This window comes from Hemiscyllium ocellatum, chromosome 2, assembly GCF_020745735.1.
Source record: "Hemiscyllium ocellatum isolate sHemOce1 chromosome 2, sHemOce1.pat.X.cur, whole genome shotgun sequence".
Taxonomy (NCBI): domain Eukaryota; kingdom Metazoa; phylum Chordata; class Chondrichthyes; order Orectolobiformes; family Hemiscylliidae; genus Hemiscyllium; species Hemiscyllium ocellatum.
Window position 1 is genome coordinate 69,489,682 of NC_083402.1, and position 15,204 is coordinate 69,504,885.

Here is a 15,204-nt window from a genome sequence, read left to right on the forward strand (position 1 = left end):
ATACTTAATGGACTGGATTAAACGATCCCCACTGATGGATTTGAATTCATTGGGGGGGGGCACTATCCCCCAGAAATCAAAAGCAAAATTTCTAAATTTGCAGGTGACACCAAGCTGGGTCATGAAGGATTGTCAATACTGGGGAGAATGGCAAAGAAATTGAAAAAATGACATTAATAAGCCTACAAATAATTGTGAATTAAGCGCAACATTGATAAATGTGAGTTTGGACACTTTGTTAGGAAGAATAGCCAGGCCATTTATTAGTTGGAAGATGTGAGTCTGGGTGGGGTAGAGGAATACACCAGAAAAAGACATGCACCACTCATGATAGGCCATGCCACAAGTTAGCAAACCCTTTTAAACTGTAGTAAACCAAGAGATAGGCTTTAATTTTAGCAGTTAGAATTGAGTAGTATGGAGGTTTTGCAAAACATATATCCAACCTTGGCTAAGCTATATTAGATTTAGAACATGCCATTCTGAAGATCATATTATACAAAGAGGTATACAGAGACAGTGCAGTAGTTGGCCAGGTTGGATTTGTTCTGCTTTTTATGTACAGGACATGTCTGGGCAATTTTCCACATTGTTGAGCAGATGCCAGTGTTGAACTGTACTGGAAGAGCTTGGCTAGGGGAACGGCAAATTCTGGAGCACACGTCTTCAGTACTATTGCTGGAATGTTATCAGGGTCCATTGCCTTTGCAGGATCCGATGACTCCAGCCATTTCTTAATAGCATGTGGAGTGAATCGTATAGCTGGAGACTGTTACCTGTGATGCTGGGGACCACAGGAGGAGCTTGAGATGGATCATCCACTCAGCACTTCTGACTGAAGATTGCTGCAAATGCTTCAGCCTTAAGTTTTGCACGGATGTGCTGGGCTCCTCCATCATTGAGGATGGGGATATTTGTGGAGCCTCCTCCTCCAGTGAGTTGTTTAATTGTCCACCGCTGTTCATGACTGGATGTGGAAGGATTGCAGGGCTTAGATCTGATAGGTTAGTGTGGGATTGCTTCGTTGTGTCTATCACTTGTTTATATTGTCTGGCACATAAGTGGTCCTGTATGGTAGCTTCAACAGGTTGACACCTCAGTTTTAGGTATGCCTGATGCTGCTCCTGGCATGCCCTCTTGCACTCTCTTATAAACCGGGGTTGATCCCCTGCATTGATGGTAATAGTTGAGTCGGGGATATGCCAGCCATGAGGTTACAGATTGTGTTAGGGTACAGTTCTGTTGCTGTTGATGGCCCACAGTGCCTCATGGCCCAGCCTTGAGCTGCTAGATCGGTTCAAAGTCTGTCCCATTTAGCACAGTGATGGTGCCACATAACACGGTGGAGGTTATTCTCAATGTGAAGGCGGGACTTCGTCTCCACAAGGACAGTGCAGTGGTCACTTTTACCTCTACTATCATGGACAGATGCTCCTGCAGCCGACAGATTAGTAAGGATGAGGTCAAGTATATTTTTTCCTCTTGTTGTTTTCTTCGCCAGCTGCCGCAGACCCAGTCTAGTAGTTATATACTTTAGAACCCGATCAGCTCAATCAGTAATGCTGCTGCCGAGCCACTCTTGGTGATGGACAGTTAAATCCCCCACCCAGAGTACATTTTGTGCCCCTTGCCACCCTCAGTGCTTTCTCTAAGTGTTGTTCAACATGGAGGAGTACTGATTCATCAGCCAAAGGAGGATGGTATGTGGTAACCAGTAAGAGGTTTCCTTGCCCATGTTTAACCTGAAGCCATGAGACTTCATGGGGTCCAGTGTCGATGTTAAGGACTCCCAGGGCAACTCCCTCCCAACTGTATCCCACTGTGCCACTACCTTTGCTGGGTTTGTCCTGCTGGTGGGCAGGACATATCCAGGTATGGTAATGGTGGTGTCTAGGGTGTTATCTATAAGGTATGATTCCTTAAGAATAACTATGTCAGGCTGTTGCTTGACTAGTCTGTGAGACACTGTGGCACTAGCCCCCAGGTGTTGTTAAGGAGAACTTTGCATGGTTGACAGGGCTGTTTGTGTTTCTGCCATTGTCTTTTCTGGTTCCAAGGTCGATACCAGGTGGTCCGTCCAGTTTCATTTCTTAGTTGTGACTTTCTCACAATTGATACAACTGAGTGGCTTGCTTGGCCATTTCAGAGGAGAGTTGAGAGTCAACCACATTGCTGTGGCTCTGGAGTCACATGTAGGCCAGACCTGGTAAGAATGGCAGATATCCTTCCCTAAAGGGCATTAATGAATTAGATGGGTTTTTCCAACAATTGACAATGGTTTAGTGGTCATCGGTCAACTCTTAATTCCAGATTTTAAAAAAATTGAATTCATACTCCATGGCAGGATTCGAACCCAGGTCTCCAGAACATTATTCCGGGTTTCTCGAGTGATAATACCACTACGTCATCAGTTCCCCTTCAAAATAGCCTGCAAAATAACTTTTTGTGATTCCTGTATCAGAACACCCAGATCCCCCTGTATCTCAGAGTTCTGCAGTCTCTCTCCATTCAGAAAAGGTTTTTTTTTAAAACCAGTTTTTGTCTCCTCATGTCCTTTTAAAAACATATTTTTCTGTCTGTGTTATCAGCAAATTTAGGCTGACAGCACAGAGGTTATTACAGAGGTTAGCATTGCCCTGCTTGTTTCCTTGTCGTTTCCTTGCTGTTATTTCCTCATAAGAATTGTAATGAATTAATCAAACTCAATTTCCCATTCAAAAAACCATGTTGACTCTGTCTGATTGTATTATGATTTTGTGAATATCCTTCTATTACCTCTTTAATAATGCAGTCTACTTTTGCCTATAGCATATATTCAGATAACTACCCTATAGTTTCCTGTTTTGTTTTCTCTTCTTTCATGAATAGTGATATTACACTTCCTATTTTCAAATCCACCCTTTCCAGATTCTGGGGAGTTTTGGAAGATGAAAAATAATGCATCTATTATCATTGAAGACACTTTTTTAAAATCTTAGACAGCAGGCTATCAATTTTACTTATTTTACCTTTTACCTTTTACTTATTAATTGTTGTTTCAAGTTTCTCCCTCCCTCTTACTTTTGGGCTTCAAATATTCTTAGGATTTTATTTTGTTGATTTCTAAAAGGAGCACTGAGACCAATACCTGTTCACCACTTCTGATATTTTCTTGTTTTCAATTTTAATTCCTCAGTCTGACCGTATAAAGAATCAATGTAGACATTAGTTTAGTTTTGTTTTTGTTTTTAGTTTTGTTTTTAATACTTGTAGAAATCATTACTATCTATTTTTAGATTTCTAACACGCCTTCTCATTCTCTATTATCTCCCTCATTATTATTTGCAATCATTTTTTACAGATTTCTAAAGTCTATTCAAGTTTCTGACATACCACTAAGCTTTACATTATTAGTTTTTTATTTCAATTTAATATTATTCTTAACTTCATTAGTTATCCGTGGACATTGCATCCTTATCCAAGAGTTTCTTTCTTTATAAAATATACCTTTGCTGGAAGTTATGAAATAATTCCTTAAAAATATGCAGTAGCCCATCCTTCAATTGAGGATAATCAATGATGAAGAGTGCAGGAGGACATGCTAGGGGCAAAATCAGATTGCTGAACATTAGGTGTCAACTAAATGGAACTACAACACAGGGCTATTTGCATGTTAAACAGTGGAAAAAACATGCAATAGACAGAGCGAAGTTATTCTATCATCAACTGATCATATCTAAACTCTACAGTTCTCCTACGTTGATTTCTAAATGACAATGAGCAATTAAACAATTAAAAGGAAGGTGAGGCATGGCGAGTATCCTCACCCTCAAAGATAGGGGAATCCAACACATTAGTGCATTCACCTTCAGCCAGAAGTGCCAAGTGGAAGATCTATCTCAACCTCTTCCTGAGGTCCTAGTCATCACAAATGCTAATCTTCAATCAATTCAATTAACTCCACGTGATAAGTAGAAATAGCTGAAGGTATTAAATACTGCAAAGGCTGTGGGCCATGATAATATTTTGACAATAGTACTAAATACTTGTACTCCTGAACTGGCCATGTTCCTAATCAAAAGACTTACCCGAGGACTACTCGGCAGATGACCTGAAATTGGATGTAGTAGTCAGGTGAGCTGCCTCTGGAGACATGGCAAGAGGCAGCAGTTGATCCAAATTAAGTAAATGAAACATAAAGCCCAATTTCAGGCAGCTTTCAGACTTCCCATAAATTCCCCTATCTTTGAGGGTGGGGATACTCGTCATGCCTCACCTTACTTTTAATTGTTTAATTGCTCATTGTCATTTAGAAATCAACGTAGGAGAACTGTAGAGTTTAGATATGATCAGTTGATGATAGAATAACTTCATTCTGTCTATTGCATGTTTTTTCCACTGTTCTCATAAATAACATACATTAAAAATAATTCAGTGCAAGGAATACTTTATGATATTTCAGTTGTGATAAAGGAAATAATTATAAAACCATTAACATGGAAAACTGCCCCGTAGCACTTCAGTGGTGAAATAGCAAACTAACTGTGGTCACCAAAAGAGGTTTTGAAGGGGGTGACTTAAAGCTGGCAGATAAGGCTATGTTTGGGGGAGGGTTTCATCAGATCTATTGGCCCATTACCAGTGAAGTTGTAATTAAAAAAACACACCTCCCATGTTACTTTAGTTCTACAAACTACCTACGAAATAGCCTTCTCAGGGTAACTAGGAATTAGCAACAAATGTGACATTGTTGTGTCATCAACACGATCTGAATAGTTAGTATATTTTCTTTTTCTGTGTTTTTCTCTCTGATTCTAGTCTCTTTATTCACAATTAAGCATTGAGACTCTTGCACAGTGTCTCATCAGTCACAAGTTATTCAGTGAATCTAACATATAGAGTCATAGCACGAAAACAGGCTCTTTCGTCCAACTTGTCCATGCCGACCAGATATCCTAAACTGATGTAATCCCATTTGCCAGCACTTGTCTCATATCCCTCTAAACCCTTCCTGTTTATGTACCCATCCAGATGCTCTTAAATCATGTAAGTGTACCAGCATCAACCACTTCCTCTGGCAGCTCATTCCAAACGCACAATGCCCTCTCACCTTAAACCTACAGCCTCTAGTTTTGGACTCCCATACCCTGGGGATAAAAAGCTTGGCTATTCATCCTCTTCATGTCCCTCATAATTTTATAAACCACACGCTCACCCCTCAGCCTCCAGTGCTCCAGGGGATAAATGCCCCAGCCGATTCAGCCTCTCCCTATAGCTCAAGCCCTGCAATCTCATCAACATCCTTGTAAATCTTTTCTGAGCCCTTTCAAGTTTCACAGCATCTTTCTTATAGTAGGAGACCAGAATTGAATGCAATATTCCAAAAATGGCCTAATCAATATCTTGTACAGTTGCAACATAACATCCCAACTCCAACACACAATGCATTGACCAATGAAGGCAAGCATGCCAAACCCCTCCACATCTACTTGTGACTCCACTTTCAAAGAACTATGCACCTACATCCCGAGGTCCCTTTGTTCAGCAACACTTCCCAGGGCCCTATCATTAACTGTATAAATCCTGCTCTGATTTACCTTACCAAAATGCAACACCTCACATTTTAAAAAATAGAATAGAATCCCTCACATTTATATCATATAATTACTTATGTTAAAGTACTGAAAATTACTTTCTCTGAAGTACTTTCCTTTAAAGTAAACCACTGAAGTGGCATGGTAGCTCATTGGTTAACACTGCTACCTCACAGCGCCAGGGCCCCAGGTTCAATTTCCACCTTGGGTGACCATCTGTGTGGTGTTTGCATGTTTTCCCTGTGTCTGTGTGGGTCTCCTCCCACAATCCAAAGATGTGCAGGTCAGGTGAATTGACCATGCTAAATTACTCATAGTGTTTGGCGCATTAGTCAGGAGTAAATATAGGGAATGGGTCTGGGTGGGCTACTCTTCAGATGGTCAGTGTGGACTTGTTGGGCTGAAGGGTCAGTTTCCATACTGTAGGGAATCTAATCTAGTCATAATCAAGTTCCTAGGTATTCCAGTACAGTCATGAAATTGGATTTTAGCTCATAATATAGAAAATTGTTCAGTTACTTCGTGTACACAAAAACAGGAGAAATCCAATACAGCTGAATACAACCCTATTAGTCTATTCTTGTTCATTAGCAAGCTATGGATAGGAATGACAGTAGTGCTATCATTTGCAAAGGAATAACATGCTCATTGAGGTTCAGTTTGGTTTCCACCAGGGCCATTCAGTTCCTGACCTCATTACAACTTTAGTTAAAATGTGGACAAAATACTGAGACAGTCTGTGACCATATTTAGCAAGAACTGGAAAATATTCAGGCTTCAACTGATAGGTGGCAAATAATATTCATGCCACACGTGTGCCAAATAATGACCACCTCCATTACCTAAACATCGCCCCTTAATGTTCAATGGCATTGCCATTACTGAATCCCCATTTATCAACATTCTGAAAATTAACATTAACCATATCCAACAATATAATTATGGTAGCAACATGACTAAGTCAAGGTCTAGGAGTTCTACAGCCAGTAACTGACTACCTCTTTCCCCTTAACTGTACACGATCTATAATGCCCGCATCAGGACTGTGATGGAATACTCTGTACATACCTGGATCGGTGCAGTTCCAACAATACTCAGCAGCCTGAACACTACCCTGGATAAAGCAACGCACTTGATTATCATTCCAACTACCGCTTTCAATGTTCAGTCACCCACTGCACAGTGGTAGCAATGAGTACAGTCTACAAGATGCAGCACAGTAACTCACCGTGGCTCCTTCAACAGCATTCTCCAAAACTGCAACCTCCATCCGCAGGAAGGATAATGACAGTAGGTACATGGGAATACCAGCACCTGCAAAATTCTTTCCAAACCTACTACACCATCCTGACTTGGAAGTATATCACTATTCCTTCACTGTTGCTGGGTGGACATCATTGAACTCTTCCTTGCTAACACCACTAGGAGAGTGTCTAAACCTGTGGCAGCAATTCAGGAAAGTAGCTCACCACTACCTTCCCCAGGGCAATTGGGGATGAACAGTAAAAATGAACTAATGTTTTAAAAAATTATGTTGTATTCATGTTTACAAGGCTGCAGTGGTGGACAAAGTACAAATTATGTTCTGAAGGCACATCTACAGTATTGTAAGTATTCATAGAATACCAACAATAAGAAGCAGACAAGAAGTTAATCTCTCCTACCATTTCATTATTTCCTGTTTAGCTACTCATGGTTTATTCCTATTTTCTGGATGAAGAATGGATCAATGCAGCCACTTATCTGGTTTGATGGTGATTCTAGTAAGTAATTTATGATGTGTGTTTCATTACTGCATCTTAGCATAAAGTTACATGTTATGCTTCTGTTAATGCTAATTGCAAATAATTAGCAATCAAAATTTTGCCAATTTGGAGTGCAACAAAATTGCTTTAAGTGAAACAAACTCAAGATAATTTTCTGACATTACAATAGTTCTTCACGTAAACTGTTGAAAATTCAAGCAAATATTACAACTGGTTTTCCCAATATGTGATCGAACAAGGTTTTTACTCACCTCCTAGAGTATGGAGTCAGATAGTTGACACTTTAGTTGAAGATTTGAGAAACATTTGTTCATTAAGAGTCATAGGGCCATAGAGATGCACAGCACGGAAACAGACCCTTCGGTCCAACTCGTCCATGCCGACCAGATATCCCAACCTAATCTAGTCCCACCTGCCAGCACCTGGCCCATATCCCTCCAAACTCTTCCTATTCATATATCCATCTAGATGCCTTTTAACTGTTGCAATTGTAGTAGCCTCCACCATTTCCTCTGGCAGCTCATTCCATACATGTACCTAATAACTTATCCAAGTTATTGGAAACCATTTCGAGAAAACTCATCAGTGTTGTGCAGTGTTTGAATTTCCTGGTGTTAAATCTCACCTGAATAATCTTGGAATACTCTTTACACAAGGAAGGAACACCATTCACTTTAGGCACTTGCCAAGAGCTTTATGAAGCACATTCAAAACTGGTATTGAAAACTGTTTATGTTGTGAACAGAATTTTAGTTATTCAGGCACTGCATTATATGCATGCGGCTGCATTTTGTGGATCATATCTTTTGACACTGCAAAGCTATCAAATTCCATTCACTCAATTACCGCTACTCCAAGTTGCACAAACCTAAAGTGATGGGAGGAGTCAATGGGAATGATCCTCACAAACGTTAGAAGGAAGCTTGTGTCCACCTCCATGGCTGTTTTGATAACAGAGAAATTTAATCAAGTGGGAGAGTGGCACTTGATGACGCTATCAAATTGCCACATTAACCTGATTAAGTCTATTCAAGAAAGGCCTATGAACAACTTTCCTTTCATGTATCTGTTGCCAATTGAGGCTCTTGAATAAGCATTTAATACCTGTTGTCCTCAAAGATTCTGCCCATTAACTCAAAAATATTGACTATACTGAGATGTGGGCAATTGACAAATTTATAAGCACATACTGCTGGTTCTTCTTTGGTGTAAGCAGAGCTATCATCCTGTTGATTTTCATTCTTGATGCTTACAAACAGAAACATACCCTGAGATAAAACGTACCACAGATGAAGAATGGATTCTGCTAAATATTAATGTTTCCACTCTCTGTAGAATTGTCTATGATGATTCAAATTGGCAGCAGCTAATTCTACAGCTAAACAAAGATCCAACAGTGAGTCACAATTTTCCTACCTTTCTTCACATTTGTTATTCATCTTGGATACGTTAAACACAAAGCAATAATACTAATCAGTTTATATTGTCTTGCAATGGAATATCAGTTTATAATCTCTAGTACTAATAACAGAAGTTTGCTTTTTCATAACCACTTCTCACATGCAGGAAGTAAATCACAGAGCTGTATAGTACTGTGATTATCAGCAGGAATATGAATGTCAAAAAGAGGGATGGAAGGTGAAAGTCAAGTAAGAAGAAGAATGTTTGAAGGCAGAGATGGAATTGACATAACGACAATTCTGTGGGAAAATTGGGAACGGCGGAATAGATTGATTACATTCATAATGAGGTAGTGGGATAGGACAAAAAGACATACACCACCGTTAAAGGAACAGGGAGTACGCATAGTAATGGTTAGAAAAATTAAGGATCTATCCTTTTTTATTACCTACAAGCTGCCAGTTGATGACATCATCCAAAAATCACAGTGCCAGTTTTCACATTTACACACCTAAAATACAAATCCCATTAACATCAGTGGAGGAGCCCACCTCCAGCTGGCAAATGCATGGTACAGAGCTTCCCCTCTTTTAATGACAATGGGTGGAACCTCACAAGATTAAGGGCATTTTTAGCCCTCAGTTTCATAATGTGTATTTCAAAGGAGGACAGCTGCAGGGTGGGGATAACTACAGACATCTGAGACTGATGGTTGTAACAGTTAAAGTGTGTCAGAGAAACCTCAAACAGATTGGACTGCGATCTCTTATGAACACAAAGATAATAAGGACTGGCAATTCCTTGCTCAACTGCAAGCGTCCACTGTGGATTATGTCCCCAAACTGCAGACACAGTTTGTGGGGTTTTTTTTACTCTTTGAAGAATACAAAAGGACAGAGTTAAAAGCCAAGTTTCAAGTCTAATAGAGTGAACTACTGGAACTGAATGCTGTTATCATATCTGCCTAGGTTTGAGTGTTATCATGATGTGATTGTCACAGTTGAAGAACAATCCCCTACTTAGCCCTGTGTTACACTGTCTCTGATTTCAGCAAGACACTTCAAAAAAGAGAAATGAACTGCAATTAACCTTCAAAACCAAGAATCTCAAAAACAACTGTTCAGCTACCAACATCAAAAGTAGCACTAATCTTCAAATGCAACAGCCGTATCATTTCACTCTTTGCAAACAATTCAGAGATCAATCGTGTATCTGTTAATTTAATTTTTATCCTTCAGGCGCATCTCTTTATTCTAACCTATGTGTATGTGCAATGCATTACTAATTCCTCTCCTGTGTGGTATTTAATGAATTGAACAATACACAGAATTGTTATGGTGCAGAAGGAGGCCACTCAAACTATTATGCTTGCACTAACTCTGAGCATTTCAACTTAGTGTGAATCTCCTGTCTTTTCCCTGTAATGCTGCACATCATTTCTATCTAAATAATTATCCAATACCCTCTTGAATACCTCAATTAAACCTGCCTCAACCATACTTGCATACATCACATTCAATACCCTAACAACTCATTGTGTGAAAACGTTTTTTTTCACCTCACATTTGTTTCTTTTGCAAAACTCTCTAAATGTGTGCCCTCTGGTTCTCAATCTATTTATGTGCAGAACAATTTCTCCCTATTGACTCTTGTTAAACATATTACTGCAACTTCTATCATTCCACCTCTCCCCCCTTAATCTTTCCAATAACTGAAATGCCTCCTTCCTGGGACCTCTTCTGTATTCTCCAATGCATTCACATGCCTCTTATTGTGATGCTCAGAACTATACACAATACTTTACATAATTTGGAGCTGGCATAGTGGTTCAGTGGTTAGCACTGCTGCCTCACAGCGCCAGGGACCTGGGTTTGATTCCACCCCAAGTGACTGTCTGTGTGGAGTTTATATGTTCTCCCACATTTGCGTGGATTTCTTCTGGGTACTCTGTCACTTTCCATAGTCCAAAGATGTGCAGTTTAGGTGTGTTGGCCATGCTAAATTGCCCTGTAATACCCAGGAGAAAGTGAGAACTGCAGATGCTGGAGATCAGAGCTGAAAATGTGTTGCTGGAAAAGCGCAGCAGGTCAGGCAGCATCCAAGGAGCAGGAGAATTGACATTACGGGCACAAGCCCTTCTTCATGAATGAGGAAAGTGTGTCCAGCAGGCTAAGACAGCAGACTGCAATCTTCTTCCTGACCTCTCCGCTCCCACCCCGACTCTGGCCTATCAACCTCACCTTGACCTCCTTCCACCTATTGCATTTCCAATGCCCCTCCCCCAATCCCTCCTCCCTACCTTTATCTTAGCCTGCTGTACACACTTTCTTCATTCCTGAAGAAGGTCTCATGCCCGCAATGTTGACTCTCCTGCTCCTTGGATGCTGCCTGACCTGCTGTAATACCCAGGGATGTGCAGGCTAGTTGGATTAGCCATGGTAAATATGGCATTAGGGGAGTGTGCTGGATTTGGGTAGGTCGCTCTTCATAGGGTTGGTGCAGACTTGATGGGCCCAGTGGCCTCTTCCTCACTTCTACTCAAGCTGAAATTTAACCAGTGTCTTATATAGGTTCATCATAACCTCCCTGCTCTCATACTCTATGTCACTATTAATAAAGTCTAGAATATTGTATGTTACAGTAACAGCTCCCTCTACCTGACCTGCCACTTTAATGACGTATGCACATATATACCAGGTCTCTCTGCTCCAGCACATCCTTTAGAATAGTACTACTTATTTTATACTGTCTCTCCAAATTCTTTGCACTAAAGTGTATCACCTCATACTTCTCAGCATTGAACTTCCATTGTCAAGATTAGGGTGATGTTGGAAAAGCACAGCAGGTCAGGTACATCCGACAAGCAGGAAAATTGACGCAAAATCTCTTCATCAGGAATGAGATTCCATTGTCATGTAACCCCTACTGCACCATGCATCAATGTCCTTTTGAAGTTCTATATACTGTCCTCCCCACAGTTTACAATTCTCCCTAGTTTTGTGATATTCACAAACTTTGAAATTGTCCCTTGCACACCAAGATCTAGATCATTTAAATATATTACCAATATTATTAGTAAATTCACTCTTTTTGTTCATTCAAGAAGGCCTGGTCACATTATCTCCTTTTAAAACATACCTTTGTTCCAAAACCAAATAAGGTTATCACCGAGGAAAGGGGCCTGTTTAAATGAATATTTTTGCAATCGACTAAGGGGGTGAGTGGATGAAGAAAGAAGGGGAGTTGGTTCATCCCTTCTCATCCAAGAGCTTAACAGTTTAGGATCTGTCTTCTGGAACTCACCTAGGATTTCATCATAACACTATCTCGAAGCATTGCTCTATTTCTCTATCATTTTTCAAGCCAAGTGCCACTCTTCCTGCTGCTAGAGCCCCTGTTACTGCTGCATTATGCACTTGAGCTGTGTGAAACCACAACTATGTTTTTTTGAAGCGCTTGGATACACACAGGGATCACAGCTTCCTGTGGTAGGTCAATAATGAACACTGAGCATGCTGCATGTGCAGCAGTGCAGAGTGCTGGCTGCCTCTTGTGAATCACTATATATCTATTCTACCGAATCTTGTGTTTAAAAAACATTGTCAGAAATGCTAGTGACATAATTCAAGAAGGAATCAGATGAAAATTTTAAAAGTCTATTAAAATGAAATGAACAAAAAGCCAATAAAGTGATTAGAGTAAGCATCTCTGTTTGAAGAGTTGGCCATGGCATTTGCATAGTTTTCTGTGGTTTTTAAATTTGATATCTTGGCAGTATTTTCATATACAAACTTAAATCTTTTGAAGCATTTGCCCTGGCTAATTCAATACTGCATCTAAACTGCAGGCTAAAATACTAAAACTCTATCCTCACACAATAAGCCAAACAATGAAAAACAAAATAAACCTTTCCTTGAATTAATCATCATAAACCTGTGTTTACTTGGCACATGGGATATAGCATAGTTTTTGCTGTGTAAGCCATGTCTAACTAAATAAGTTGTTTTCAGGAAATCACTAAGATGGTGGATAGGGATTTGTCTATAGGATTTTTACATATCAACTTCCAAAGGATAATTGATAATGTTCTGCACAGGAAATTCAAGATCATTACTTGCTAAGAACCGCTTTGATTAGTTTGGATTGAATCTTGTGTGAATGTACAGAGTGATAATAGTAATTAATGGGATGAATCGTCAGTTTTTTTTTCTTTACTTGATATGCATTTTGTTTCCATGTGGAGCAGAGAATACATGTGCCTCAACCTACATCATCTCAGTGCAATCAAGTATAAAGCTCTTACTGTAATAATTTGTCAAACTTTGAATCAATTAGGTCATTGGTGAGAAAGAACAGAAATTTTAGTTATATCAGCCCAAAAGTATTTGCGAGCCGTCTGGTACCATAAAGAGATTCAGAGGAGCAAATTAGCTACACCTTTATAGCTTGTGAATATAATTGTAAATCAAGGCTATTAAAGATGCAGAGGAACATATACAAAACTTTGTAATGAAATGAATGTATTTTATGTTAGTGTGGAACAAAGCCCATGCTACTCTTTTCACAAGTGTAACATGGGCTCTGTTCCACATTGACATAAAATATTTATGCAAATCTTCCTGCTGATTTAAAATTAAGCCACACCAGATTTCTTTTATTCATTTATGGGATATTAGCATTCCTACAAATGCCAGTAGAATAATTCCGTGGAGACCGGTATCCTGTCACTATGTCATCCTTTATTTAATGTGCACAGTACATGGACTCTGACCAGCTGGCTCAGGGCCCGCCCTGAGAGTGAGGGGAGAATCTCTGAGATTCCTGTTTGTATCAGTCAGCCAGGACTCCCGGATTGGGACTATTAACCTATGCCAATCAGAGAACTCATAATCAATAGAATCATAGAGATGTACAGCATGGAAACAGACCCTTCAGTCCAACCTGTCCATGCCGACTAGAAATCCCAACCCAATCCAGTCACACCTGCCAGCACCCGGCCCATATCCCTCCAAACCCTTCCTATTCATATACCCATCAAAATGCCTCTTAAATGTTGCAATTATACTAGCCTCTACCACTTCCCCAGGCAGCTCATTCCATACACGTACCACCCTCTGTGTTAAAAAAGTTTCCCCTTAGATCTCTTTTATATCTTTCCCCTCTCACCCTAAACCTATTCCCTCTAGTTCGGGACTCTCCCACCCCAAGGAAAAGACTTTGTCTACTTACCCTATTCATGCCCCTCATAATTTTGTAAACCTCTGTAAGGTCACCCCTCAGACTCCGATGCTCCAGGGAAAACAGCTCCAGCCTGTTCAGCCTCTTCCTATAACTTAAATCCTCCAACTCTCGCAACATCCTTGTAAATCTTTTCTGAACCTTTTCAGGTTTCACAACATCTTTCGATAAGAAGGAGACCAGAATTGCACGCAATATTCCAACAGTGGCCTAACCAATATCCTGTACAGCCGCAACATGTCCTCCCAACTCCTGTACTCAATACTCTGACCAATAAAGGAAAGCATTCCAAATGCCTTCTTCATTATCCTATCTGTTTGTGACTCCACTTTCAAGGAGCTATGAACCTGCACTCCAAGGTCTCTTTGTTCAGCAACACTCCTTCAGACCTTACCATTAAATGTATAAGCCCTGCTAAGATTTGCTTTCCCAAAATGCAGCACCTCACATTTATCTGAATTAAACTCCCTCTGCCACGTCTCAGCCCATTGGCCCATCTGATCAAGATCCTGTTGTAATTTGAGATAACCTTCTTCACTGTCCACTACACCTCCAATTTTGGTGTCATCTGCAAACTTACTAACTATACCTCTTATGCTCACATTCAAATCATTAATATAAATGGCGAGACGTAGAAGACCCAGCACCGATCCTTGTGGCACTCCACTGGTCACAGGCCTCCAATCTGAAAAACAACCCTCCACCACCACCCACTGTCTTCTACCTTGACCCAGTTCTGTATCCAAATGGTTAGTTCTCCCTGTATTCCGTGAGCCCTAACCTTGCTAACCAGTCACCCATGGGGAACCTTGTCGAGCACCTTACTGAAGTTCATATAGATCTTGTCCATTGCTCTGTCCTCATCAATCCTCTTTGTTACTTCTTCAAAAAACTCTATCAAGTTTGTGAGACATATTTTCCCATGCACAAAGCCATGTTGACTATCCCTAATCAGTCTTTGCCTTTTCAAATACATGTACATCCTATCCCTCAGGATTCCCTCCAACAACTTGCCCACTACCGACATCAGGCTCACTGGTCTGTAGTTCCCTGGCTTGTCTTTCCCACCCTTCTTGAACAGTGGCACCGCATTTGCCAACCTCCAGTCTTCCCGCACCTCACATGTGACTATCTATGATCCAAATACATCATCAAGAGGCCCAGCAATCGCTTCTCTAGCTTCCCACAGAGTTCTCGGGTACACCTAATCAGGTCCTGGGGATTTA

General features: G+C 40.4%; 1 protein-coding gene across 1 annotated transcript in view; it reads left to right on the top strand.

The window, feature by feature from the left end:
* LOC132823632 (aminopeptidase Q-like) overlaps window positions 1-15,204 on the top strand; it is a 133,187-nt gene that overhangs the window by 77,041 nt on the left and 40,942 nt on the right. Inside the window, exons 11-12 of the mRNA XM_060837571.1 lie at window positions 7,260-7,336; window positions 8,599-8,735. Coding sequence (XP_060693554.1) covers window positions 7,260-7,336; window positions 8,599-8,735 — 214 coding nt within the window. The remainder of the gene's footprint in view (window positions 1-7,259; window positions 7,337-8,598; window positions 8,736-15,204) is intronic.